General features: G+C 54.1%; 8 protein-coding genes across 8 annotated transcripts; 3 read left to right on the forward strand and 5 right to left on the reverse strand.

Annotated features, from left to right (window-relative positions):
• Positions 1-94: 94 nt before the first annotated feature.
• Positions 95-3,773, reverse strand: E0L32_005814 (uncharacterized protein; the record flags this gene model as incomplete). The annotated part of the gene is made up of 7 exons (XM_031140377.1): positions 95-335; positions 401-634; positions 688-1,197; positions 1,247-1,573; positions 1,635-1,715; positions 1,770-2,968; positions 3,468-3,773. 7 exons carry the CDS (start codon positions 3,771-3,773, stop codon positions 95-97), a joined length of 2,898 nt encoding a protein of 965 aa, XP_030995581.1.
• Positions 3,774-4,534: 761 nt separating this feature from the next.
• On the reverse strand, positions 4,535-6,761 carry E0L32_005815 (uncharacterized protein; the record flags this gene model as incomplete). Its single annotated transcript, XM_031140378.1, has 3 exons — positions 4,535-4,710; positions 4,756-4,825; positions 5,232-6,761. The coding sequence occupies 3 exons, from the start codon at positions 6,759-6,761 to the stop codon at positions 4,535-4,537; spliced, it is 1,776 nt and encodes a 591-aa protein (XP_030995582.1).
• A 2,642-nt stretch (positions 6,762-9,403) lies between these two features.
• On the reverse strand, positions 9,404-10,711 carry E0L32_005816 (uncharacterized protein; the record flags this gene model as incomplete). Its single annotated transcript, XM_031140380.1, has 1 exon — positions 9,404-10,711. The coding sequence occupies one exon, from the start codon at positions 10,709-10,711 to the stop codon at positions 9,404-9,406; it is 1,308 nt and encodes a 435-aa protein (XP_030995583.1).
• Positions 10,712-12,121: 1,410 nt separating this feature from the next.
• E0L32_005817 (uncharacterized protein) lies at positions 12,122-13,403 on the forward strand (the record flags this gene model as incomplete). The annotated part of the gene is made up of 3 exons (XM_031140381.1): positions 12,122-12,481; positions 12,552-12,875; positions 12,930-13,403. 3 exons carry the CDS (start codon positions 12,122-12,124, stop codon positions 13,401-13,403), a joined length of 1,158 nt encoding a protein of 385 aa, XP_030995584.1.
• A 907-nt stretch (positions 13,404-14,310) lies between these two features.
• E0L32_005818 (uncharacterized protein) lies at positions 14,311-16,944 on the forward strand (the record flags this gene model as incomplete). Its single annotated transcript, XM_031140382.1, has 17 exons — positions 14,311-14,361; positions 14,430-14,451; positions 14,510-14,550; positions 14,602-14,668; positions 14,722-14,739; positions 14,803-14,835; positions 14,903-15,108; positions 15,161-15,451; positions 15,519-15,587; positions 15,650-15,898; positions 15,958-15,978; positions 16,051-16,101; positions 16,168-16,310; positions 16,372-16,459; positions 16,519-16,611; positions 16,680-16,712; positions 16,780-16,944. 17 exons carry the CDS (start codon positions 14,311-14,313, stop codon positions 16,942-16,944), a joined length of 1,641 nt encoding a protein of 546 aa, XP_030995585.1.
• A 1,673-nt stretch (positions 16,945-18,617) lies between these two features.
• Positions 18,618-21,249, forward strand: E0L32_005819 (uncharacterized protein; the record flags this gene model as incomplete). Its single annotated transcript, XM_031140383.1, has 5 exons — positions 18,618-18,717; positions 18,780-18,811; positions 18,887-18,961; positions 19,049-20,767; positions 20,842-21,249. 5 exons carry the CDS (start codon positions 18,618-18,620, stop codon positions 21,247-21,249), a joined length of 2,334 nt encoding a protein of 777 aa, XP_030995586.1.
• A 293-nt stretch (positions 21,250-21,542) lies between these two features.
• E0L32_005820 (uncharacterized protein) lies at positions 21,543-22,301 on the reverse strand (the record flags this gene model as incomplete). Its single annotated transcript, XM_031140384.1, has 1 exon — positions 21,543-22,301. One exon carries the CDS (start codon positions 22,299-22,301, stop codon positions 21,543-21,545), a length of 759 nt encoding a protein of 252 aa, XP_030995587.1.
• A 396-nt stretch (positions 22,302-22,697) lies between these two features.
• Positions 22,698-27,230, reverse strand: E0L32_005821 (uncharacterized protein; the record flags this gene model as incomplete). The annotated part of the gene is made up of 9 exons (XM_031140385.1): positions 22,698-24,906; positions 25,309-25,576; positions 25,639-25,957; positions 26,022-26,108; positions 26,160-26,448; positions 26,502-26,706; positions 26,754-26,911; positions 26,968-27,002; positions 27,066-27,230. 9 exons carry the CDS (start codon positions 27,228-27,230, stop codon positions 22,698-22,700), a joined length of 3,735 nt encoding a protein of 1,244 aa, XP_030995588.1.
• Positions 27,231-27,363: the final 133 nt, after the last annotated feature.

A 27,363-nucleotide genomic window follows, 5' to 3' on the forward strand; every position in this document is an offset into this window, starting at 1 on the left:
AGGGCTTTGTGGATACTTCAGTTAAATTACAGAAGAAGGCTATGGGGGTCCATGTACTCTCCCAGAGGACCAGCCCACCGAAGCGCACCAGCCGTTAACGAAACCCGACTTGGACAAAGGAATCGTAATTCCTAGCCTCAAAACCACGTTGTGAGGTGTCGCCATCCTCCCGAATCCTTAACATGTATGACTTCCCTAGCTCGAGAGAGTTCATATACTCAGCAACTGCCCCAGTCTGCTGGTATGCGGACGCAAGTGCGAAAGCTGTGCGGCAGATTGTACCGGGATGACATTCGCAGTTGCGTAGGATCTCAAGTGCCTGCTTGTAGAAGGGTCTATCATCGAAATGAGCTACTTGCACATATCTTTGCTGGTCAGGTATCCTCGTGGGTTGACTTACATCGAGTCCTGGTGTCTTCCTTCCAATGTGGCTGCTTCCCCAGCTTTGTGGAGAGTGAATGCCTCTCCAGCTTTGTTAGGATTACAAGCACTCCCTGCTGTATGAGGCACGAATGTCGTGGCATCATGCGGAACAAGGGATACATTTCGCCGGCTCAGGCATTCTTCAAGCGTTTTCCAGGCGGCGATTGTATCTCCCTGACATATCAGGATGTTGACCAAGTCAAAATAGCAGCTGGAATGCATTAGTGATGTGGAATCTGCGAATTAATTGTCCCAGTCACTTACAGGGCCACTTGCTCGCTATGTTCTCCTCTCTTCTCCCTCGCCGTCGAGAGCGCGAGCGAGTTGACGGCGAGGGCCTCATCAAGCCTCCCAAGCATTCGAAGACAGATTGAGGTATTTCGGAGATAGACATCCTCATTTGCTCTCATATCATCTCGGGTTCTCAGCCCGACCAGAATTTTGAGTGCATCTTTGAGATCATATGAAGAGATCAAAGACACGGCAAGGTTACCTTGTGCGGCAGCAATCCAGGCTTCATCGTCGGGGTTAGCATCTCTTCTGTTTTTTAGGCGGATTTTTAAGACTTTTTTGGACAGAGCTATTCCAAAGTCTGGACCTGGGCGCTCTCTCTCTACAGTCGCCAGCACGTTGTAGAGGTGGCTGGTCATGTCCTTGATGAACCAAGTGCTATATCCTGGATGGTTGCCACCTTTTAAGGCTGTGTGACAGATGTCAAGTGACTGCTCCGCCATCTGTGTTGCCGTGTTGTATTGGCCCAACTCTATGAAGTACCTTTTTCAAGTCAGCCATTTGAAAGTGTGCTATGAGAAGAAGTCCTCACCAAGCACAACGAGCCGCAACCTCGCAGAGAAGGATTGGGTGTCCGACATCCTCTTTGAACATTCTGCGAGACTCCAATAAAGCTCGCACTTGATTCGCGAAGGTTTCACATTTCTTCCACTTATTGTGCAAAGGTCTCCCGTCTTCTTGTGTGGGAAAGACTGCATTCAGTAGGAAGACGAGGCGTTGAAAAGTGCGAAGTCTCGTGCGGGGAGGCATTGCCTTCTGGACCGACAGCCGCACAAGCCGATGGCATTGAAACTGCCCAGCATGATTGTTCAGCTTCACCAAAGCCCTGTCTCGGAGCTGGATTATGGCTCCATCTAGACTATGGGTAGTCAGCAACGTATACAATCCCGGCTGGCGCCCTGGGAGAGGAGACCTCCTACGCTAGTGTCTCATTGAATGGATTATCGACCAGGTTGTCGAGATCCTGGATCTCTTGAGGGCAGTCTGGCCCCTCGAATAGCCTGAGCGGAAATTCAGCGATAGCGCACAATATCGCCGTACACGCTGCGACTTACATGGCCTCACGTTTTGGCTCTCGGAAAAGGCTCAGTGGAACTCCATCTTCATCAAGAAAGGCCAGCATGTTGATCAGTCGACGAGATCTGGCTTTGAGATGATGATTTGAATTCGGGGCTGTCTTGTCGAGGTGAAGATTCCATAGACTGTCGATAGAATCCTTGAAACGGGCAGGTGTCCACTTCTGGAGATTTGAATTGAAGAGAAAGCCGGAATACAGATTGGGATAATCTTTCAGAAATGTGGCGAGAGACTTCCCTTGGCTCAGAACATAATTGCCCACCAGTTCCAGTGCCAACGGCAGGTGGCCAACGGCATCTGTCAGATGTCGTGCCGCCTGGACTTCTTCCTCGTCGGAGGCATCGGCATTCGTCAATGTCAAGAGGAATTGTGAACCTAGATCGCCAAAGTATGGCTCCATAACTACCATGCGTCCAGGGGCACGCACACGTGCAATGTCATCACATGTCGTTGTGATTAAGACGGTGCCGTTGCCTTCGGTTGGGAGGTAGAAATCAAGTTCAGAACATTCTTCAACATTGTCAAAAACAATAAGCCATCTTTTGCAACCTCCAGATATGTCTATCAATACGTTAGTAAGCCAAGAAAAGACAAGCAATCGGGGGTGAAGGCCCTTGCCTTTCTTGCTCAAGTTGGATAGCCATCGTTTCACCAGCTCTCTCAGTTGATCTGGATGTTGCACCGATTCATCAGCAAGCAGTGCGCCGTGTGCAACGGCGGCAAACGACTGTTGGAGCTTTTGCAAATTCTCCGAATGTATCCAGAGCGCGACGAAATGTTCCTGCAGGTGTCTATGGGCGTATTCCAAAGCGAGGTGAGTTTTGCCAACTCCCCGCATGCCAGTAAGACACGCGACTCGGATACCGTCTTGGCACTCGTCATCGCAGAGGTAGTTCTGCAGGAGATCTAGTTCCGTATTCCGTCCGAAGGGCCCTTGACGCGGTGAAGAGAGGTTATTATAACGCTCTGGCAACAGCATGGCTTGAGATAGACCCGAAGAAGTTTGGTATAATCCGCTGGTTTCGGCACTCTGACGACTGGTAAGAGAGGAATCTGATTGGAGTTGGATGCCCAAAGACACTTGAGGAGAATAGGATAACGCGAATTGTTGATGCACTGATCGAAGTCCATGCAGGGAAAGAACCTGATCCAATTGCCGCTGAATCACCTCTAGAGGCTGGAGCCTTGAAGCAATTCACAATGATTCGTTTCTCCGCAATTAAATCTTGCCACGTCGAATTCTCGATCAATTTCTCTGCTTAATTCCTCGAGACGGTTGATTCTTGGCGTGAGTATAAGCGAGAATGGACTAAATACGGAGATAACCAAATTGTCTGCAAGTAGGAGGCAGTTAAAACCAAATATGCAATGAAGGGTTTCAAGGGGCAGATTGCTTCACTTCTCGGGCGCCTCTTCAGGTAAGTAAAACTGTCTAGCCAGAAGCTCAGTAGTTCCTTGAAGTATTGCACCAAAATAGACTTGAACGTGTTGGGACGTCCAGATAGGGACCGAGCATAGTCTTCGAAGCGGGAGATCTGGCGTTCTGCTCGTTCAAAAGTGGCCAGGATCAGGTTGAGCGCCTGGTGATTTCGCGTCGCAATCTGCCGGTCCTCCCGCAGTCAGCGATCCGATACGCTCACCAATTAGCCAGTCGCAGAGCAGGCTCGGCTGCATACCTCAAACACCAGGTACAGGGATCCCCAGAGAAAGCTGAACGCACGCGGCGCACCCTGGAGCCACACTTTGATGGTCTCGTGGTAGGACTGGATGCGCTCGATGACAGGTTGTATGCGCTTAAAGGCTTGCACCAAGCCGTATTTATTGTAAGACACTCGAAGCTCCTGCACGTGCTCGACTAGCTGTTTTGGATTGCTGACTGATTCCATGCGTCTCTGCTCCTTGGGCGTCAACGACTTTTTGAACTCCTCCCAGGCGTCATTTTGGATGTCCTCTGGGACGTATCGGGTGATGTCCTCAGGCATTCTGGCCACGTCTCCGGACTCTCGTATTACAGCAGTTGCGATGAGCGATGATCAGCGCATTTACGTCACGTTCTCCCGCTGAGACCAGGTTGTAGGTGGTGTCGAATGAATGGTCCTTCTTTCTCCTTTCATGATCTTATGTGATATTCGTGGCAAAATATCACGAAGTCGGTGAAATAAATAAAAAAAACGAACAATAACAAACAAAATGCATAGATCTCTGAGCTTTGAGCCCGGTAGCTAGATATCATTGTCCGTTGTACAACACGAACACCCGGGATCCGCTCTTTGTATAAGGAAGACAGGCTCCCTTGGACAGCCTCATGTTACCAACCACAAGACCCGACCCTTATCACCCTCGCGGCAATCCCGAGCCTCCTCTCAAAGTCAACCCCTGTGATAGGACTACATCGTGAAAGATGGTGTATTGGAAATGCAGAAAAAGGAGTCCAATCCGTTGCCTCCACGAAGCCCAGCACAGCCCTCTGCTTATGGAATGATATATGAGCAAACAACTATCCTGTCAGAGTAGGGCATTGTATGCACCTGTTTGGTATATCCAACTTTCTTGGGTGATTTGGTTGGGAAATGTACGCAACGGGTAACAGTATCCTACTCAAACCCAGCCCAGTCCATCGACGCCCGGTTAATGAATCGTTCATTCATGAATGTACATGTAGACCATGAAGTGATGGGGAGATCGCTCAAGAAAAGAAAAGGCACATGTAGATGTATGTCAGGAAAACAAGATCGCATCTAGTTTACTTCGAGACCCCATTCGGCGTCTTGTCCTCGCCCCCCCCTGTGTTGTCTGGCTTGCCGCCTCCGCCACCGCCGGAACCAGAAGTGCCGCCGCCTCCCGTGGAGGATCTCTCCCTCACAGCGGCATCTTCCTGCGCCCGACTGTTAACAATGCCCTCGATCATCGATTGCGGCTCTGCTTATGCCGAAGCAAAGCGAGACCTGGTCAGGGCCAACTTACCATTGTGTCTGCACGTGGAGGCAAAGTATCGATCGAGCAGAGTGTACTTGGCACGATCGTATTTGGCCGGCTAGATATGCCAGCCCAGTTGGGCAAAAGGAGGTTGCCTGTCTGTTGGAGTAGAAATAGGGGAAGAGTTATTTTCTGGCACGGTGGTCGGTCGTGGGCGCGAACGACGCTGACCAGAAGTATCAGGAGCCAGGGACGTAAGCAATATTTAAACCATTCTTTGATGCGGGGTTGCCTTTCCAATATCCAGTGCCATCATCCCACCTTTTTTATTCTTCACGTGTACGACGATCTTCGAGCCCGAGATGCAGCGGCCGAGGAGTGATGCATCGAGCAACCTCCCGCTTGCAGCGCTTAATCTACGCTATCCTCTTGAAGATTGCCGGCTCAGACCACCCTCTCTCCCACTTCCAAACAGCGCTGCTGACTCGGCCTTTTGTGTTTCTGCGAAAATGAAGTATGCCCACCATAAAGTAATCCCAGTCCAGCCAAGCGCCCCTAAGCCAATCATCCCTATCTAGCGGCTGGTAGCTGTACATGTCTTCATTATAGTGGCCCAACACCTGCACGACGTCCTCTCTGCCGTTGAAGAGCAGTTCGAGCTTTTCAGGCTGATTACTCTTGCGTATCGTCAGCGTTATTCCCATCCCGTAGTACCCACCTACATAATCATCCAGGGGGCACTTGGGTGCAGCGTCGTTCCGGTGTTCCGTCCACTCAGCCACCATCCTGTCCCATCTCCTGAGGCAATCTTCGACTTCCAAGGAGACCATAGAGAGTATATCGATTCGTGGTTTGAGGTCAAAGAGCTCTTGGATTAGCATCGCTGCCACGAAATCGCTTGGGTCTCCTTTGTTCAGCCCACTGCTGAGGACGACAACGGCGCTTGACGTTTCTGGGAAGATGTTGACAGAACCTGTCCCGCAGTATCCGATCCCAGTCATCTTGTGCAGAAGCATGGGTGGTGAGTTTCTCCCCAGGACATTCTTGTTGATGTGATCTTTATCTTCCACGTCGTTGTCGGCAAGGGTGTAGTTCCAAGATAGACTGTGGAGCATTGAAGATGGCATGAAGCACCTGAGCCATGATAAATGGTAGCTGCATCGGTTCCCCGGGTCATCAGGGTTCGGCCGACTCCAATTGGGGCCGTTGAGGATATTTAGGACTCTCTTGGAAGAGAGCGGGTTTCTCCGAATGGAGGAAAGCACCGCCATCGGCTCTGAACCACCGTTCAAGGCATCCATGAAAGCTGCAGACCAGATCATCAAGTCGTTGACGGAACTCCTGATGCCGATAATAGCAAGCACGGGAGTGTTGCGTTCGTCAGTCCACTCGTGCTCTGGCTGTTTGCACCATGTCCCATCACTCAACCGCACAAAGGGCTGAGCAATGTTGCCCTTGCGTTCTGTCAGGTGACTTCTCGAAACTGCCGTATCAAGCATGTTCAGGGGTTCCAGGATCTCCTCCCAGACGAAGTCCGAGTATCGTTTCCCGCTGATGCGCTCGATCACCATGGCCACCAGACCATATGCCACATTGCTATACACCCAATGTCTATTGTAGTATGTACCAGCAATATGGTTACCGGTGGGTGTATCGTTGAGCAAGTTGATAAAGTCTTCTTCAGGGACGAGAACTTTACCACCTGGCCCCAGCAAGGTAACAACAGGGTTGTCCAGTCCCCCTGAATGACGGAAAAAATCGAAGAAGTTCGCCTCTGAAGAAACTAGGATGTCGCCCTTGGCCTTGAACTCGGGCAGGTAGGATCCAACGGGATCAGTGAATTTGCACTCCCCGCGGTCGACTAGGATGGCGAATGCTACCACAACGAACGACTTGGCAATCGAGCAGAGAGTGTGAAGAGTCCTCGCATCGGGTTCCTCTTTAGTGCAGACATCGCGATACCCGACGTGGTCCGTGAAAATCGACCTCCCATGGTGCATGACCGCAAAGGTGATGGAGCCGACGCCACACAGGCCCAATGTCTCCTGAACCATGCCATGTCCGTTCTGGAGGCGCTTGCGAGTTTCCAGATCCTGGCTTCCCAGTCAGCAAGCGTACGGGGGGTAAGTCACTGAGGAAGCCTCACGGGGTCGCCCATGGCATAGTCATCCTCTCAATCGGGTTGCTCATCTGCGCCAATTCTTTCCACTGCACATGGTGATGTTGATGAATTTCAAACCCCCCACGAAAATATCGGACAGGGGCTCAGCTAGGTCAGGTGATACCTGATAGCTAAGCCTGTTGAGACCTGAGATTCCAAGTTTGCAAGTTCATTGCAGGTACCTCTACAAAGCCCCCCCTTTAGGCTCCATATGGCTCAAGGCCGTGCATGCTGTATGCACGGTGCGTTGTCGCTGCAACCCCGGTGAAGTGATTTTCTCGCCGATCCACTGCCGTTCAGCCCGATGGCTTTTCGTCTGGGAAAAGCCCGTCGGCTAGCTGCACATCATTTGTGCCATTTGCGAAGGTACACAACATGAACCACAAGTGCACCTTTTCCGACGCCATATGGGCACAAGAGATGCAAATCAACTTGATGACTGCTCGCCACATTTCTCCCAACCGAGAATGATCACCACTTTTGACTTTGCTTATTATTATGCAAAATTTGGCACCGGCACAAGCCCAAAGCTCGGCACGTTGACAGAACTAGCCAATAGAGAGGCTGCGGCTCACTCACCGCCACTTCGACTCCGGCTACTATTTGAGAAGGAGAATGGGACGAAATGCATGTCAAAAGCTTTGCTCGGCTCCCTTACGTCAGACCCTTGGAGGGACGCTCCTCCAGGATGGCGCGCTGCTACTGCAGTGCTCGAGCCTAACCGTAGTCTTTTGAATGTCTTATTGCTGGGCACAATATCGGCATTTGGCAGGCCTGCATGGGTAATGATTGCGGAATGACTGTTCATTCGTGCAAACCAAAGCTGCCATTGCTCTAAAATTGTGTATCGTGCCACGACGGAAAGACGCCACTCGTCTCCGGAACGTGCAGACAAAGCTCTAGTATTTGATCCCTGCTGCGGCTGCAACCCCTCAACCGGGATTTCTCATCACCTCTCCCTTCACCTTGCATGCTGCATGCTGCACGGGGACAAAACCTTTCACACTGTATGTTGAACAGCAGAAGACACCTGTCAATTCTCCGTCTTGTAATGAGACAAGGAGATAAAGACTGCCAAAACAGAAATATCGGTGTAATGTGGTCGGGACACTGCATTCTAGGAGAGAAGTACCACGACAAGAGACGACGAAATATGGTCCGGAGCTTGCTTTTTTGCGGCCAATTCTAGCTGATTTGCGGAAATTGCTCTTCTCAACCTCAACATTGATGCAAGCCATCATGCTTCTGGAGTGAGACAAGTCACCTCCCGCCTCTCCCGCCCTCGAGCCCTCCAGCCCTCCAGAGCACACACACACACACAAAGAACGGGATGATCCTACCATTGACAGGCGGTAGCGAGGGATCAGGAACATGCTTGCCCCAACCGAATATTCTCTCGTAAGAGATACAACTGAAGCCAGTACTAAACTGGGCCATAGTCTGGGCGATATCTACGAAGTTTACTACTACCTGAGCTAGTGCAAATGTAATGCAGGCTCACAGTCCACCATGTTGCATTGCAAGTGTCAAGAGTCCAGGGAGACCAATCTGAGCAATCATAAGCTTCGATCAGACTTGCATGCATACTCCCCGATGTATCCGCGTGCTCGTTTAGCCCCTGTCCCCCTTCAGCTCCCCTCGGTCTGTCCGGTGAGATAGACGAGTCTGTACAGACGTGGCGTTGACCTCCGCTCGGGATCTCGGAGTGCTCGACATCTCCTATGATCTTCGTTGAGCAATAGCCATAGCCTCAAAGTCTGCTATGCCAACTCCGGTCCCGGATACCAACACTATGGACTGAAACAACTGCTTCCCATCAGGGGTCGTCCGCCGAAAGCAAGTTTCAAATTCTGGCCAATCAGCCTGCGGTCCGAGCCAGACCACTGTCTTGACCTCTCTGGTCATGCTGTCGAGGTACCTTGCAACCAGCTGCTTCTCTCGCGGATAGACGAACATAAGTCCCGTCACATCAGGGTCCTCGATTCGGGGTGACAGATGCCAAGTGCCCCGGACCGTGTCTATCGCATTTTCTGGCAGATATCTGTTGGCACTCCCTCCGTCACTCGGCTGTTGTACCTCGACGCCCTCCACTAATATTCTGTGCTCTTGATGCCGTCGGAGTATGTGGCTGTTGAGTAACGCCTCCAACAGTCCTGTGCCACTGCCGATGGAGAGGACGATACGCTCCTTGTCTTCCTGGGTATCGCCCACAAATGCCGTCGTGATCACCTCGAGAAGCGTGGAAGAAAGTGTCAAGCAGCAGTCGGGGTGCCGTAGTAGTGAGAAGTCGCTCGGCAGGTCAGGGAGACCCATGTTCAAGCTGTCTCGTTCTTGTTATCGGAGTGGTAGGCAAGACGGCTGAGGTATGAGACTGATGTACTGATCAGAATTTCCGAATGGTGACCAGGATTCGCACTAAAAAGTTGACTTCGAGTGGGGTCACTCACGGGGACAAAAAGTTACCGAGCTTAGACTTGTCAAGAACGTTGAGCGAGACATTGAATGATAAGAAGCAATGTAACCCATTTGAATGGACTACGGTATCCTAAGCACATCATCTACGTTGACAACCTGCCCAGTCACGATTGATCTGTTGGCGCAGATGCCAGTCAGGATGGAAAGGGCCCCATCGACGTGGCTGGCCGCCCGCATGTACTCGTCCGACACGGGCTCACCGAAGAGGTCGTCCAAGAGGACAGTGTCACCTCCTCCGTGCGCACCGGCTCCCTTCGGGATCTCGATCTCCTGCGGCTTCCCGAACAGAGGGCGGAGGAGGATCGTGTGCTGGTCGAGCGAGCCCTCGACGGCCTGGTCACCCCCGGAATTGACATAGCTGTTCTCCACTACCTCCATCTCCAAGCGGCCGCCTGTACCGTTGAAGCTGACCCTAAATCCTTCCCAGGGAGCATATGCGGTGAGAGAGTACGTCATGACGGCCCCGTTCTTGTAGCGTACCATGACGTTCATTGTGTCCTCGATGCTGATCCCGTCCCCGAATACGCTCTGGTCGCGGTAATACGCATCCTCATGCTCGGCGTCGAGGTACATGGCCTTGAGCTGCGGGTGCTCGTCCAGATGCAGCGCAAAAGGGTCGCCCTTGGCCACCTCACTACCCGCCGCCCGGGTGTAAAACTGCGTCACGCCACGGCCCTCGGCGTTCTCCCGGCCGTAGAACCGGAGGTCGCCCTGCGCGTACACGGTGGCCGGGCGCGTCTGCAGCCAAAAGTTGACCAGGTCAAAGTGGTGCGTGCTCTTGTGCACGAGCAGGCCGCCGCTGTTGCGCTTGTCGCGGTGCCAGCGCCGGAAGTAGTCGGCGCCGTGGGCCGTGTTGAGCATCCACTCGAAGTGCACGCTCGTCACCCTGCCGACGGCCCCGGCGCGCAGCAGCTCGGCCACTTTTGTGTTGTGCGGCGCGTAGCGGTAGTTGAAGGCCACGCGGACCTGCCTGCCCGTGCGCTCGACGGCGTCGAAGATCTGCACGCAGCGCGGGGCGTCGATGGTCATGGGCTTCTCGGTCACGACGTTGCAGCCCAGCTCCAGGGCGCGCACGATGTACTGGTGGTGCGTGCGGTCGATGGTCGTCACGATGACCTCGTCGGGCCTGGTCTCGCGGATCATCTTGTCAAAGTCGGCCGCCGGGAAGGTGGGCACGGCGGCGTGCCCGAGGGCCTCGAGCTTGGAGTTGGCGTAGTTCATGCGCGTCTGGTTGGTGTCGCAGAAGCCGACGATGGTGGACTTGTCGGCATAGTCCCGGGCGATGGCCGTATAGAAGAAGATCGCCCGGCCTCCGGTGCCCACGAGGGCATATCTCTTCTTCCCGCCAAGAGCCGGCATCTCCACCATGTTGGGCTGTTGTGTTGGCAGGTGGTATCAGCAAGCAGACTTGGTCCTGATGATCGATAAGCGCGCGTCAAGAGTGCAGCTTTCACAACACGCAGATCCCCATCCGGGAGACCTTTTCTGTTCCAGATATACGGAGATTGAATTCGGTCACTGATATCTGATCGCGTCAAGTCCAATGACACTAGCACCCCCCAGTTGGAGCATCTCGGGGCCAATATTGAGATACTCCGTCGGTCTAGGAGCAATCCCCGCTTTCTCGGGTTAATGACACAGCGGGCATCGCTGCTTTCCGGGTCATTGTCTCCCATAAAATCTCCACCATAGTTGCTAAGCCGTACCAGATCACTAGTGCCAACTCAACCCATCTTGTCTCGTCTCCATCTAGAAGATACCGTGATGTTTTCAGCTCCAGCCGGACAATCATCTCCAGAAAGCTATCTCATCTATCTATCTAAATAGTTGATTCTTGGTCTACCTGTTCGGTTTAAGCCAAGCTACACAGTTGATACAACACAGTTAAAGAGACTCAATAAACACTAATACACGTTCTAGAGACAATATGATAGGTACCAGTGGTAAGGACACAATCATTATCAAAAATTGATCAACTACTACCCTCGGTCGTAAGGCCCTCAGGCTTGACAGCTGCTGACCGTCAAGACTCTCACGACATGGTGAAAACGTAGTAAGCCTGAACCATCATAAAGCAAAAATGGATCCAGTTTCTTTACGACTCTGACTAAATAACACTGCCACGCCTAGACTATACGATGGGATTAGTCCAACGCAACACCACGATACCCTTGCCCACCGCGCGTTATGAGAGGGGAGCATTTATATCGCAACAGTAGGCTGATGTACAAAGCCCTAATTGTCTTTTATTCTTTTATTCTGCAGGCCTGACTGCATCTTTCAGAGCCTTTCACATTGCGAAGTCCATAGTGCTGAGCTCGGTGTAGTTGGCCCCAGTACCTGTAGAGGAGGGATCATAATATAATACGGGGGCGAATCTGATCAGATTCTTCCCGGGAAGTCTTGTATCTCAATCTGATCTTGATCCGCCCACTGCAACCTGCAACCTGCAACCTGAGCAGCCCTGCTAACTCCACAGTCACATAACAGCACACATCACTTTGCCAAGCGGGCCAAGCGAGCCAAGCAGGCAAGGCGGTCCCAACGGGCCGGGCCACTAATCCCTGCATTTCAAACTGTCTTCATGTTTATCCCCCTATTTACGTCCATCAATTGCATCATGACAATCTCAACAGGACCACAGCAGCAGCAGAAACAGCAGCAGCAGCGACAGGAGCGATAACAGCACCATCAGTCCGGCAGTAAATGTGCTGTCAGCAAGAACACGAGCGATCACACAAGCAGCCTTGACCAAGCAAAGCTCGCGGTTCGCTCGTTATGCGCCTGGCTTCCCGGTCCATGTGGACCCTCACGGGTGCCTGTGTCTGCCTTGGCGCCGTCACCAGAGCCGCCGGTGTCCTCGATATCGGTCTGGTATTTCCCCGTACGAACGGCGCGTATTCGCTCATGGACGATTTCCCCATTGTATTCGCCCTCCAGAACTCCAAGCTAGCCGAGCATCTCAAGCCCTCCATCTGGTACCGGATCCTCAACGTGACTGGGGACATTGAAGCCCTGGTTGATAGCACCCACGAGTTCAACGGGACCAGCGCTTCGCAGAACGACCCTTATTTCTTGTGGAGCCACATCAAGGTTCAAGGCGAGGGCAAGCTTCCTCTGGCAGCCGCGCTGGTCGTCGTGCGACGATAGCCGCGACGAAGTCAGAGTTGCTCGAAACCACACCCACAACTTCTTGGTCGATTTCGAGATTAAAGAAGGGGGCGAAAAGGCGGACCTCGTTGCCACCACCAACAAAGGCAACAGCGAGGCCTGCCCGAATGAGGGGGTCGGCATCGATGTGACCGACAAGACACTCGAGGCTCAGCGTGCCGCATCCTCAGCGCGTGAGGCTTGTGCGGTTCTGGGCACCTCGTCCCCCACGTCAACCTCGAATCCTTGCAAAGCCAAGATTGACAAGGCTACCGTCGAGAGCATGGAGGCCGCTGACCTCGAGAAGAAGTGCAGGGGCCTGAACCCGCCGAGTGAGTGTCCCAAGGGCGGCTTCGCGAGTCCCAGGTTGGCTACTACAGGAGTTTCTTGCCTCGCCACTGTTCTCGGTGCTGCTCTTTTGCTCGCCTGATCCGAGCGGTACGCCCACGTCCTCGACTCGGGAGAGGGCTGCAACGACAACCCCATGAGCAAGGACGTTCACAACAACGCTGCCAACGCCATTCCGGTCTGTCGCAACAGCAGGCTATACTACCCGGTCGTGTCTGAGGATGACACTCGCCTGAGTAAGTGCGAGAGCTCCGGCGGACCCGGCACCTGGCAGATCACCTGCCCGGATAGCGAATTCTCCGCGGCCAAGGATATCGGCTCCCTCAGGGATGGCGACCTCGGCAGGCTGATCAAGGAGGACATCGTCAAAGGTGCCCTGGTATCATTGGCCGACAACGACAGGACGAACGAATACATTAACATCACCAAATTGTCTGACGAGAAGAGCACCCGCGAGAAGACGGTTGGCCATGATGCAGCAGTTGTCTCCTTGGGATCTGATGAGCAGAAAGCAATATCCCAGGCAGGAACTCGGCGGGAGCTATGTAGCAAACGAGGATAAATATATGTCAAGTTGGCCTATACAGATCATACATATGTCCACATAGTTTAGCTCTGGCAATCCATAGTAGGACAACGTCCACCAGGACTGAGAGGGCTGTAGTGATGGGGTACAAATAGTCTGGATTCTCAATTCTTCATCGAACGTTAAGCTTAGAGAGACGGTCTGTTCGGGTACTCATGAGTTGGAGTTCATTTCGTCATGCGCTGCTGCCTGAAATAGAAATGCGGTTGGTTTCGTAAGGGGCAGTCCTTGGCAACCTTGCATCAGGGGTATTCCGGACAAAACCAAGTCCTCGTCACAAAGACAACGTGTGATAACGTTTAGAAGTAATCGACATGTGGCTCGTTGCTGGATAATCTACGACTAGCGGAGTATCTTGGTAGACATGTAATTATGTGAATGAACAAAAAAGGAGAAAACAACAAAAAGATTAAAGGGTTGTCCAGAAGGACAAAAAATGGTCACGGTGAGGATTGAACTCACAGCCTTCAGATTATTAGTCTGACGCGCTAACCAATTGCGCCACGCGACCGATGGTCGTTGTTCGATGTAAAGTTTTGCATTGTCCTATCTTATGTAGCACCTCTCAAAGCAGGACCCTGGAAAACTTTGCGGTCTCATCGGGGCACTGACAGAACCCACTCAATTTTCAGTCAGGCCCATCCCTGGCATTCATTCCAGAACTTTTAGTGCATTCCTTATCAGCTTATCTTGACTCACCTGGTGAACCCCGCCAACATTTTTTTTCTGTTGCTATCACGGAATTGACCGTTTGCCTGCCTTGGGAAGTATACCGCGCCCTTGAAGTGCCTATATCTTGCTCGAGGTGCATGACCTTCTTTCCTGTTCCTCATTGACGACCCATTTTATAGCAAGGTTTCGGCAGCATCCCTCAATCGACACCATGTCTTCCACCACTGAGGGGCAGGTCATGGCTCCCCATAAGACCTACGATGTCAGTTTGACCATCTCCCCGGGGATCCTTGTACCAGTTGTGAAGACAGGCAACTAACCGCAGATTAGACCATCCTTGTGCTTGATTTTGGTATGCAATCTCTAGTCTCGCCATGCCGCTGAATGAGAAGATACTAACGGCCCTCAAGGCTCACAATACACTCATCTCATTACCAGGCGACTTCGAGAGGTAAGCACACTTGGTCTTACTGAATCTTACGTGGCTAACGCGTCTGCGTAGTTGAACGTTCTGGCCGAGCTTCTTCCTTGCACGACCAAGATTGCCGATCTTGACTTTAAGCCGAAGGGTATATCCATTCATGCTTATTCACACGCCCTGCTCAATGCTAACTTTCTGCAGGCATTATCTTAAGTGGCGGTTCGTCTCACGTTCTTCTTGCTCATTTGCACGGCATTGAACATGTCTAAACGGGAATCATAGGTCCTTTCTCTGTTTATGAGGAGGGTGCTCCCCGTAAGTTTTCATCCCCAGATGAGCGTCGCCAGCATCCTACGAGTCAACCTGCTGACACTATCTGTAGATGCCGACCCCGCCATCTTTGAGGAGTCGTACGGAGTTCCTATCCTCGGTATCTGCTATGGCCTTCAGGAGATTGCCTGGAGACTGTCTCCCGAGAACGTCATCGCCGGCACTGAGCGCGAGTACGGCCACGCTGACCTGACCCCTGACCGTCACGGCGGCGATGTCGACCGCCTCTTCGACGGCATCGAGGGCAGCATGCAGGTGGTATGTCTTTGACGGTAGTCGTCGTTGACGAGGCCCAGCTAACGCCGTATAGTACATGTCTCACGGCGATCGCCTGAGCCAGCTCCCGCAGGGCTTCTGCACCATCGCCACGACGCGCAACTCGCCCTTCGCGGCCATCGCCCACAAGGAGAAGGCCATCTACGGCATCCAGGCCCACCCCGAAGTCAGCCACACCCCCAGGGGCATCGAGCTGCTGAAGAACTTTGCCGTCAACATTTGCGGCGCGCGGCAGCACTGGTCCATGAGCAGCTTCTGCGACCAGGAGATTGCTCGCATCCGTGCGCTTGTCGGCCCTACGGCCCAGGTCATTGGTGCTGTCTCTGTATGTCATGCTGGGATCCAACATCGACTTTCACGTTTAAGCTCGTTCAGGCTAACAAAGAATGCAGGGCGGCGTCGACTCGACTGTTGCTGCTAAGCTGATGACCGAAGCCATTGGCGACCGGTTCCACGCTGTGGTCAGTACCTCTGCTTATGTGTTGTGTACCACAATGAGGATGAGAACTGACTCTGCTTACAGCTGGTTGACAACGGCCTGATGCGTCTCAACGAGTGCCAGCAGGTCAAGGAGACCCTCACTGAGCACCTGGGTATCTCACTGACGGTTGTTGACGGGAGCAAGCGCTTCCTCGACGCCCTTAAGGGTGTTGAGGAGCCGGAGAGGAAGCGCAAGATCATCGGTGGTCTGTTCATCGACATCTTTGAGGAGGAGGCTATCCGAATTGAGAAGGAGGCCGAGCATACGCCGAATGCTGGCAAGGTTGTCTGGGTACGTATGAGGACACTTATTGTGCATATCAAGAACACTGCTAACAGCTCAATTCACAGTTCGTCCAGGGCACTCTCTACGTATGTAACCATGTCCGATCTCGGCATGACTGGAGTAAGGCTTTTTACATGGAAACTGACTACGTTGTCTAGCCTGATGTTATTGAGTCTATCAGCTTCAAGGGCCCCTCGGCAACCATCAAGGTGAGTCACCAAGTCGAATTTGCTAAACACGAATGAGGTAGATGAACATGGCTGACCTTGTTGCAGACCCACCACAATGTTGGCGGACTCCCCGAGCGCATGATGAACGGTCAGGGCCTCCGACTCATCGAGCCGCTTCGCGAGCTGTTCAAGGATGAGGTGCGCGAGCTCGGACGACAGCTGGGTGTCCACCGCGACCTGGTAATGCGGTACGTACTCATTACTCAGATTTCTGGTGGTAATGGGACGGTTCACTGACTATGTCAATAGCCACCCCTTCCCTGGCCCCGGTATCGGCGTTCGCATCATTGGCGAGTGCACGCCGGAGCGCGTCAGGATTGCCCGCGAGGCCGACCACGTATGTGCACTTCCGTGCATCTGTGATTGCGATTGGTTGCTGATGAAAGAAATGAACAGATCTACATCAACATGATCCGGGAGGCCGGCCTGTACGATGAGATCAGCCAGGCCTACGCAGGCTTGGACACGAACCAGGCTGTGGGCGTTATGGTGAGTCACTGCTGTGTCAAAGTAATTTGGCAGGATGACGAATACTGATCATTTGCTTTGCGATATAGGGTGACAAACGTTACATGGGCTACATTGTCATTGTAAGTATTTCGCGTGCCATTGAATCTGACTTGAAGAATCCCGGCTAACATGGCCCGTTCCACTCAGCTCCGTGCCGTCGTGACCACCGACTTCATGACTGCCGAGGCCTACCCCTTCGACATGAAGTTCCTAAACAAGGTGGCGGTGAGGATTGTGAACGAGGTCGAGGGCATCAGCCTGGTGACCTACAACGTGACCAGCAAGCCTCCCGGAACCATCGAGCTGCAGTAGACCTCTGGCAGAGACAATTTAGATATGGGGAGGGTAGGGGATCATTATACATGGCGTTTTGTAGCTTGTTAGATTGGAATGCTCATCATGATAGATGGTATTTGGTAGCAAAGAAATGACACACGTCTACCGGCGACGAGGTTTGTGGGTTGGCTGTTGGTCCAGCTGGATGGACTCGCCGACGATGGGAACAGTTGAGCGATATGCCCCCCCTTTCATCCATCCACCTTTCCACGTGTGACAGCATGCATGCGTGAAGGTGCAATCTAGCACTTGCAGGACACACTGCACCAGGCCACACCTACCCACCACCATGCACATCAATGGAGTATTGGCCTGCGACGCGATAAGCCCAATCTAGATCGCACGCGGGGTATCACGCAAGAAATGCAGTTTGCTGTTATTCCCATCTGTGACATGATATCAGAATACCAAGTAAGCAACCAGGGAAATCCGATACCGGCGCCTCACCTTGAAGCTGTGGCGTGGAATTGTGCGAGGCTCGCTCTGCTCCACAATCTCCCGGGCTGGCGGCGAAATTACTAGCGGGCACGCACGCATGTGTCGTCGTTTTGGGAACATGGGCAGGACCAGGACCGATTGGGATCCCGGCCGCGACTAAGCGATGATGACTGCAGGCCTCCAGCTAACTAAGGTAGCTAATTGAGGGAAGAGGGAGAAGCAGCCTGTTTTTTGAAAATACGGTACCCTTTTGTGTGTTGAATGAATGACGGGAAGCCTTTTCCCGATGAACGGAGGGGCATATTCTGGTTGGCTCAGGCGGGGATGATGCTACTGCGACAGCTACAAGCTGCTGCTGCTGCTGGATTGCGGGGATCGCAGGAATGATCTTCCTCTCCTGCAGTTCTTGTTCGACCACGTAGGCACATGCACATTGCTCTGCTCAACAAAAGTCCCAGCTGAATCGAGTGAAGCAGCTATTGAACGCCTGCATGTCTGGGAATAATGAGCGCGTGGGATTCACCGGTCGTGGAAGGGAGAGGGCCGGAAAAGAGGCTGACATGTGCTTCCGCTGCTTGACCCCGGCGACCACGGCGACCACAATGTTTGGCAATTCGCATGCATTTACTGGGATTCGGCAGTGGGACAACAGCCCTGGCAACAGCCCTGGAGGAAGGCCCTAATAAACGAATCCACTGACTGAAGTACCTACCTAATGAATGGATGGATCTGATCTGGCGGTGGCAGGGTCCACACCCATCTGAGTGTCGAGTGTGGGGAACGGGACCAATCGGACGAGGACCTTTCTCGATTACGACCAGCCCTCGCTCAACCCTCACCAAAACTCACTAAAAACAAACCTCCAGCGTATCCGATGTCGGCTCTGAGGGGTCCAAATTCAGATCCAGTGCACCCGCTCAAAGTACCGGCGCCGAACTCGTTGCCGGCCAGAAACCACAACCTTGAATCCACGGATCACAGATAAAATCATCCTCTCCCCGAGCCGATCCCGCTCTGCCCGCGGATACAAGTACCTTGGCTGTGAAGAAAGGCAATCGATATCTTGCCTCTCGATCTGCATCTTTATTCATCTCCGCCCGTCCCGCGATCCAGTGCAAATCGTCGGTGACTTCATTCCCTCCCGCTGTCTTTTTTTCCTCTTTCTTTTTTTCCCCCTCTTGTAGCACGCGACGCCACCGATTCGTGACGCAATGCCCGGCGCAATCACTCCTCCCCAGACCCTCTACGACAAGGTCCTGCGCGACCACATCGTCGACGAGAAGGACGATGGCACCCTCCTGATCTACATTGGTACGGCCTGCAATTGATTTGTGTTCTCGCTGTCGCATGCGCTAACTCGCTGTCGCACACAGATCGCCATCTCGTGCACGAAGTTACCTCTCCCGTAAGTTGCCGCGGCGCCACGCAACCCCCTCGACAAACCCCGCCGCAAAGCTTCTAACACGGATTCGCATCGCAGCAAGCTTTCGAAGGCCTCAAGAATGCCGGTCGAGGCGTCCGCAGACCAGACTGCACCCTGGCAACCGTTGACCACGTAAGTGACTGACTACTCGTCGGGCTGGATCTCTTGCTCTTCACCGACTTGCCGACTGACCCGAAACTTTCTCTCTCCCCCCTGCAGAACGTACCCACCACCTCGCGCGCGACCTACAAGGACACCTCGAGCTTCATCAAGGAGGCCGACTCGAGACTGCAGACCGTCACCCTCGAGCACAACGTCAAGGACTTCAACCTCACCTTCTTCGGCCTGACCGACGACAGGCAAGGCATTGTCCACGTCATCGGCCCCGAGCAGGGCTTCACCCTGCCCGGCACCACCGTCGTCTGCGGCGACAGCCACACCTCCACCCATGGCGCCTTCGGCTCCCTGGCCTTCGGCATCGGCACCAGCGAGGTCGAGCACGTCCTCGCCACCCAGACCCTCATCACCAAGCGCAGCAAGAACATGAAGGTCCAGGTCGACGGCGACCTGGCCCCCGGCGTCAGCAGCAAGGATGTCGTCCTCCACGTCATCGGCCTCATCGGTACCGCCGGCGGCACCGGTGCCGTCATCGAGTTCTGCGGCTCTGCCATCCGCTCCCTGAGCATGGAGGCCAGGATGTCCATCTGCAACATGTCCATCGAGGGCGGTGCCAGGGCCGGCATGATCGCCCCCGACGAGATCACCTTTGAGTACCTCAAGGGCCGGCCTCTGGCCCCCAAGGTCGACAGCCCGGAGTGGAAGCGCGCCGTTGCCTACTGGTCCACCCTCAAGACCGACGACGGCGCCAAGTTCGACAAGGAGATCTACATCAACGCAAAGGACATCGCCCCGACCATCACCTGGGGTACCTCGCCCCAGGACACCATCCCCATCACCGGTGTCATCCCGAGCCCCGACGACTTCGACGACGCCGTCAAGAAGGAGGCCTGCAAGAACGCTCTCGAGTATATGGGCCTGACCGCCGGCACCCGCGTCCAGGACATCCCCATCGACAAGGTCTTCATCGGCAGCTGCACCAACTCCCGCATCGAGGATCTGCGCGCTGCCGCCAAGATTGTCGAGGGCAAGAAGATTGCCAAGAACGTCAAGCTGGCCATGATCGTCCCCGGGTCCGGCCTGGTCAAGAAGCGCGCCGAGAGCGAGGGCCTCGACAAGATCTTCATCGACGCCGGCTTCGAGTGGCGCGAGGCTGGCTGCTCCATGTGCCTGGGTATGAACCCCGACATCCTGGCCCCCAAGGAGCGCTGCGCTTCGACGTCGAACCGCAACTTCGAGGGCCGCCAGGGTGCCGGCAGTCGCACCCACCTGATGTCGCCCGTCATGGCCGCCGCCGCCGCCATCGTCGGCAAGCTCGCCGACGTTAGGCAAGTCGCCGAGCCCCAGCACGTCTCGCCCGCCAAGGCCTCGCCCAAGATCTTTGTCGGCGAGCCCCACGTGGACGACATCTCGGACGACGAGGGCCTGGACCGCATCGCCGACGTGCCCGAGGACGGCGAGTTCTCGAGCGACAAGGGCTCGGCCCCCGTGTCCTCGGGCGGCATGGACAAGTTCACGCAGCTGCGCGGCATCGCGGCGCCCATGGAGCGCGCCAACGTCGACACGGACGCCATCATCCCCAAGCAGTTCCTCAAGACCATCAAGCGGTCCGGGCTCGGCACGGCGCTGTTCAACCAGTGGCGCTACGTCGACGGCGAGATGGGCAGGGAGAACCCGGACTTTGTGCTCAACCGGGAGCCCTACCGCCGGGCCAAGATCCTCGTCGTCACGGGGCCCAACTTTGGCTGCGGGTCGAGCCGCGAGCACGCGCCCTGGGCGCTGATGGACTTTGGGATCCGGTGCATTATCGCGCCTTCGTTTGTAAGCCTTTTTTTTCTTTTTTGCTTTTTTTGTGAAATAACACCGACAGATGCTGACCCTTCTCTTCTGCTTAGGCCGATATCCACCAGAACAACCTGTACAAGAACGGCATGCTGCCCATCTGGATGTCGGGCGAGCCGCTGGAGCGGGTGCACGCCGAGGCTGTGGCCGGCCGCGAGATCGAGGTCGACCTGCCGGCGCAGGTGGTGCGCGACGCGCAGGGCAACGTGCTGGGCGCCTTCGAGGTCGAGGAGTTCAAGAAGCACTGCCTGATCAACGGGCTCGACGACATCGGCCTCACGATCCAGATGGAGGACAAGATTGTCGCGTTCGAGAAGAGGAGGTCCGAGCACTACCCCTGGCTCGACGGCACGGGGTACCTCAGCAGGCACCGCAAGAGGACGGGGCCGGTCATGGTGAAAGCGGCGCCGGTGCCCAAGACGAATAGGGGGGAGGTCAAGGGGGAGCCTCTGGAGTGGTGATTCTTTCTCTTTGTGAGAGAGGTGGTGGGAGAGAAGTAAATGGAAGAAAAAGAAAGAAAAGAAAAGAAACAAAAAGAAAAACAGGGAAGGAAAGGAAAGGAAAGGAAGGACATGAAAGGGAGAGAAGAGGTGCATGTGATTGATGAAGAGTGATCTAAGCTGCCTAGCTATGTTTAGGAAGTGCTGAAATGTCAAAGTTGTGAGGTTTTCTATCGTTGATTGCATATGATTCTCTTATTACTGTTGCTTCTCCAGACTGAGATCGCCGTGCTTGATCGTGTCTCGACACGAAATCATGTATGAGATTCGCAACCCGTTTGCTCTCTGATCGTGGGTTTGGGCCTCCTGAGTAAGTCAAGGAGTTCATCCGACCCGGTCGACTCTCCTCCCCTCGACCCGTTCAACCCTCCTTCCCGTCGACGACGATCAACCACCGCAAAAGGCCAGTGCGCCTGTGGAGGACGCACTCCTTCCGGCGTGAGCCCTTGCTGCCAGTCGATCGACCACATATCCTTGGCCTCGAGGATCCAAGTCCCCCGCCAGTCGGCATCGTGCGGCTGCACCGTGCGCTCGATGCGCCAGGGGAACTCGGTATTGCGATGGTTGTAGCGCCAGACCGGCACGTCGTCGTCGTCGTCGGGGTTTGCTTTGGGCTCTGCTGCCAGCTTCGATTCTCTCGGTGGTATCCATCCGGAGATCTGCGGCTTCTTCCCATCCGGCGAGGTCTCAGTCTCGTCTTGCTTTCGGGCGAGGTCGGCGGCGGCTTGGCCTCCTTCTTGTTCTTCTTCGTTTCGGGTCTGCGGCTCCTGGGATGGCTCCTCCGCCGCGGCGGACTGGTGACGTGATAATATGCGGGAGGAGCGGCCGTGCTTGTAGTCCTTCCAGGCCTGGATGGCGGCGGACAAGGGGAGCAGGCAGCAGCGCTTGACGAGTCCGGTCTTCATCTTGCTGCTGTTGACCGGTGGAGGGGCTGGATTTCGAGGACCTGTGCCCGGGGGAAGTGGTGCTCTCTGGTCTGGCTCGGCCGGGCCCTTCTGAGGGTTTGATCCCATGGTGAAGAATTGTTCTCGGGCCTGAGCTGTGCTGAAAAGGACCACGGCCTTGACAAATTGAGCCTGAGAACTGAGGAGCTGTCACGTAGCCGCTTACAGTTTTGTTGGGCCCTTGATTCGAGTAGGCTCGCTGTTGAAAGTGGTGGTGGAATGGCAACCTGTGGTATCGTTGATCCTTGAAATTGATGGAGAAGGGAGAATAGACGTTGGCCGGAGAGCTTGCGGGGGTGGTCTACAAAGTTTGTGTGATTTCAAATGCCATCCTCGGCTTTGAAGGCTACCATGGTACTGTCGAGCTCGAACCACGGAACTAGAGAAGGCAGCAGCCAGTATGGGAAAAGAAATACCGACAGATACCTCTCTGTACCCGTATTCAGGTTACGAAGCTACATGTCCCTAATTTATCGTATACGCTTGCAAACCGTCGCCTTCGTCCTTGGCCATCATCTCGGCCCATATCTTGCCCTCCATTACGTCCAGAGACTCAAACACCGCGTACCCAATCAGTTGGAAGCCGTCTCCGTCATCGTGTCGCCGCAGGACTACAGGAAGTGCCACACCGTAGACTAGTAGTACTTCGTCACCGACTCGAGCACTGGCAGGCAGGTTACCAAGGCCCTCTACCGCGGGCCCGTCGCTCCAGAACAGCGTCCTCCGCTTGGCTGCCAGTGGGTTGCACATGTCGTTTACGAACACGCTCCACACAGGTGGCTTTCGCTCCAGCTTCTCGAGTATGTCGGTGCACGGCCGTCTCCAGTCGACAGGCCAATCGATAGGGTGATGCCTTTTGAATTTGGAGTCGGGTTCCTTAGCCGTCCTTGTGAGCGGTGCACTAAAGACGTAGTAGCCTGGGTTGTTTCTCGAACACCGGCTCCTTTTCATCGCTACCTGAAGGATCTCGAGGTTTTGGATATGTGGCGTTTTTTCGGCTTCTTGGGTTGGAACGTTTGTTGAAACGGGAGTGAAAGCAGCCCCCATCCAGGCAACACTGCCAATCTTCCAACCTTTTACAATTAATCCATCGCCCGGGCCAAATCCATAGATCCCCAAGTACCCTTCCATCCCTCGGCCCCATTTGGTTCGCTTCATAGGGGTAACCCGTACAACAGAAGACATTCGCTTGCCCAGATATACGGATGGGTCGATCCAGTGGTCTGCCAGTTTGAGTCTCCAGTCAGGAACCCAGGATGGCTGATCCGGCAGGGCCGAGCCCGCGGCCAGCAACAAGTTCAGGTTCCGAGTCGCTTGCAACAGGTCGAGAAAGAAGTCGTGGTACAGGTTCCCCAATGTCACAGACATGTCGACGCGCAGCAGCTCAACCCCTAATCTTGTCATCACGCCGTAGACCCCATACACCTTGTCTTGAGGTTGGCTACAGTCTCGTAGCCACGTCTCTTGCACGGCCGCATCCAGCCCACTTTGCCGGTCTCCTGGATACGGCACGCTGAAGACCGCAAAGAAGAACATTGCCCACGCTAGAGAGTAGAGGCCAAACCATACACCGAGCACAATTTGTGCGATGTAGACCCGGTGCGAGGGGATCCCGGGAATGAGGCTCACGCAGCACATGGCTGTGATCCATACCGACGCAGTGAAGACATAGGTGCCGAGTCTGAGAAGGAACTGCGTGCGTGTGTGTATTCCATGAAGAAAGTTCACGTAGTCCCGCAGGACTACTTCGGGCCCTCGGAGCCCGCTCGGCCTATCCCAGTAGCCATCCCTCGGGGGTTGCGTTATGGAAACCCACATGGAGGCTATCCGGAACCAAGCTTCGTAGTCGGTCTTGCGGAATCCAGTGTTGAAATCCTCCAAGTTGCCCGGCGCCCAATTCAAGTATTGAGTTGCGTAGAGCACGTTGCGCCAGCTGAGCCGGCGCCTTCCGTAGCAGATCCAGGGATGGGGACTCATGGAGGCTTCTTGCAAAGTCCACATGCGTCGGGTCCAAACATTTCTCAGAATCTCATCGGTCTCGTCAAGGGATGCGTTCCAGCTTCGTTTCGGCGCCCTCCCAAGCCTCAACGCCATTGCCAGGATCTTTGTGAACTCCAGCAGCGCCAACGTCCATCGAGTCTTGCTAGTTGGCATGCGGTAGAAGTATTCGCCTTCTTTCTCAAAGAGATCTTGCCACCCGACCCGCTGCATAAAGTCCACAGCTTTGTCGGACAGCGGCGTGTCTTTGCCTAGCCAGATGCACAGGGACGAAGAGGACGCATAGATGTCGCCCATGAGGTGGATCTGGCTCGCCACTTCCTGCTGGTTGCTCTGATGGATGCAGAGAGCATCGATCCAGAGCGTGATGGACCCATCGCTGTTTCTGCCTCTGTCTTCCCGCTGCGGGTCCCGGCGCAGCGAGTCGAGCGCGTCCCACAGGTTGTCGGTGACGGCCACCGAGTGCGCTCCGCAGGCGATTCTTCGAGCGGGGCTTGACGATGTGCCCCAGACATACGACAGCGCCACGTAATGCGGGCTTGTAGCCAGGTCCACGACGCGGAGCGTGCCGGAGATGATGGCATCCGGAAACTCTTGGTGGTATGGCTGGAGGTCAAAGACTCGGATCGACTTTGGGTCGCGCAGAGCCAGGTGCGCGTAGACAGCATCATGTCTACTATTCATTTTGTCTCACTGGCGATCGCTCCCCGAACTCGATGTCCTTGCAGTCACAAGCCCGGAGACATCCTGAGAAGGTGAGAAAAGATCAGGAGCTTCTTGTGGAGGGGTCGTATCTCTCAGCTGAAAATGTGGCTTTCAGCCTCGGCGCCCGAAACCAGGATTCGATTGGTGGCTAGGCAGTTTTCAGTCTTTCGTCTATCTTGCATCCAATGACGAACTACAAGGACCAAAATACTCCAGCAGAGCTAAACAACAACATAATAAGAGCCAAGAGAATGCTGTGGATTTGGAAACTTCCAAGTTATTGGTGACATTGGATCTACAGACTATTTGGTATCTGTACTCCGTGTCCTGTCTAGAAAGCGTCGACAGTATTATCTATTATTTCCGAGCTTACAGAGTGTACTTGAAGAGGTAGCTCTTGTCTCCCATTTCCGTCAACGAGACATCTCCATGCTTCTCGATCACGCCGTCCACGCCTCCGTTCTCACTGATGTAGTGCTCGCGCTTCTTGTTCACCGAGTTCAGCCAGAAGTAATTGACGGCCACAGCAATCAACCCAATTCCAATGAATCCCAGCGAGATGCCGTAGCCGGTGTGGTAGGCCGGCTTCTCCCTCACAAGGTAGATGTTGGAACCAATGATGCCTCCCGTGTTGCCGATGGCTGAAGAGATATAAACGTTAGCGACAGCCACAGCTGGTAGGGGGTTGCGAAGGCAAGCTTACCAATTTGGAGCGACATTGCCATGGCTCGCTTGTAGGGACCGGCAACGTTGTTGGCAAGCCAGGAGATGGTACCTGGGAAGGCGGGGAAGAAACCACAGCAAGCCAGGAAACAGCCGGCGTAGGTCACTCCCGCCTTGTCAGGCTTGTCCGCGGTGAAGATAGCCATGAGAAAGCCGATGGCAGACAGAACCAATGACCAGAAGATGAATTGGCCACGCTGCCTCAGCCTATCGGAATAGTGTGCGACAATGATGGTCAGGATGCAAGCGGTGACATAAGGCGGGATAGTCATGAGCTGGGCTTTTCGGTTGGTATAACCCTGGGTCACAGCCAGTTAGCATTTGGGCGAATCCATGGGCGCATACAAGAACTCAAGGGCTTACCAAGGTCGAGATAATCGTAGGTAATCCAAACACCAGGCCATAGGTAGCAACGGCGATACCCATGAACATGGCAGCGCCGGTGTAAACCTACTTGGATATTAGCATCAGAAGCCTTTTCCATGCTCTCAATGTACGTACCTGCGGGCACAAGAAGGCCTCCTTGATGTATTTGCGCTTGGATCCGTCCTCGGACCTGCCCATACCAGACATGTTGCCGTCGTATGCGAGCAGGTACTTGACGTATTCCCTCTCCCTCTCGGTCAGCCATTTGACCTCCTCCGGGCCGTTGTGAATGAAAAAGTAGGCAAAAGCTCCAACGACGACTGTAACAATGCCTTCGAGAATGAAAATCCACTGCCAGCCGGCAAGCTTGCCGATTCCTTCCATGAGGGAGATAGCGAAGGCGAGGAGGCCGGAGAATGCACCACTGATCTGCTGTCAGCTTCAAATACCAAAGGTAAAAGATGAATGTTGACTTACGCAAGAGATGCTGTAGCATAGAATAACGCCGTCCGGTACATGGCGTCGTGTCGAGTGTACCAGCAGGTGATGTAATAGGCACAAGCGGGGAAGATGCCAGCCTCAGTGACACCCAAGAAGAGTCTTGCCGCCAACAACCCCTGGTAGTTGTGCACAATACCCATGAGCGTCATGGTGGTGCCCCAGATGAGTGCAAGGAAAGGGACTGACAGAGTTAGCCACTGATCGGTGTTGGTTCTGGGATTTACCTACTCCAGACTTTGGGCGAGAGGAACTTCAGAGCCATGTTCGCGGGCACTTCGAAGACCACATACGTGACAAAGAAGCAGGTGAGCGCCACGTTGTATTGGTCTCCAGTCATATTCAAGTCCTTTTCCAGGTTGGCGAGCCTCGCGTTTCCAATGTTGCCACTGTTGACCTTTAGTAATTGCGAATTTCCCGTCTACAAAAGGCTGGAGCAAATTACCGGTCAATGTAGGACATGAGATAAAGCAACGCAATCTGCGAAACACAATATCAGTTTCCAACCATCGCCAGTCATTCTAGTATCTCATTGATTCTTACAATCGGAATGAGATGATAATCCAACTTGCGCATAAGTCGAGTGTGCTTCTCCCCCTTGAACTCCTCGAATATGGCAGCCACATGTGGCGGAAGATCGCCAGCCGTAGTCACCGCCATCTCGGTGTGTGGCAACGCAGCCTGCTCCAAAGACTTCTTCTCGCTCATGATGGTCAATCGTGCCGCAAGTTTAGATCGCAGTGTGATGTTCTCGTCGGTGGGGAAGGTCAGTATTCTTCGGTAAGGCAATAAATATCCCCTTATATGTATTGTTTGTGCTCATCATCCGGTGGAATCCCCC

Source organism: Thyridium curvatum (assembly GCF_004353045.1).
Source record: "Thyridium curvatum strain D216 chromosome Unknown NODE_31_length_406039_cov_82.875441, whole genome shotgun sequence".
Taxonomy (NCBI): Eukaryota; Fungi; Ascomycota; class Sordariomycetes; order Thyridiales; family Thyridiaceae; genus Thyridium; species Thyridium curvatum.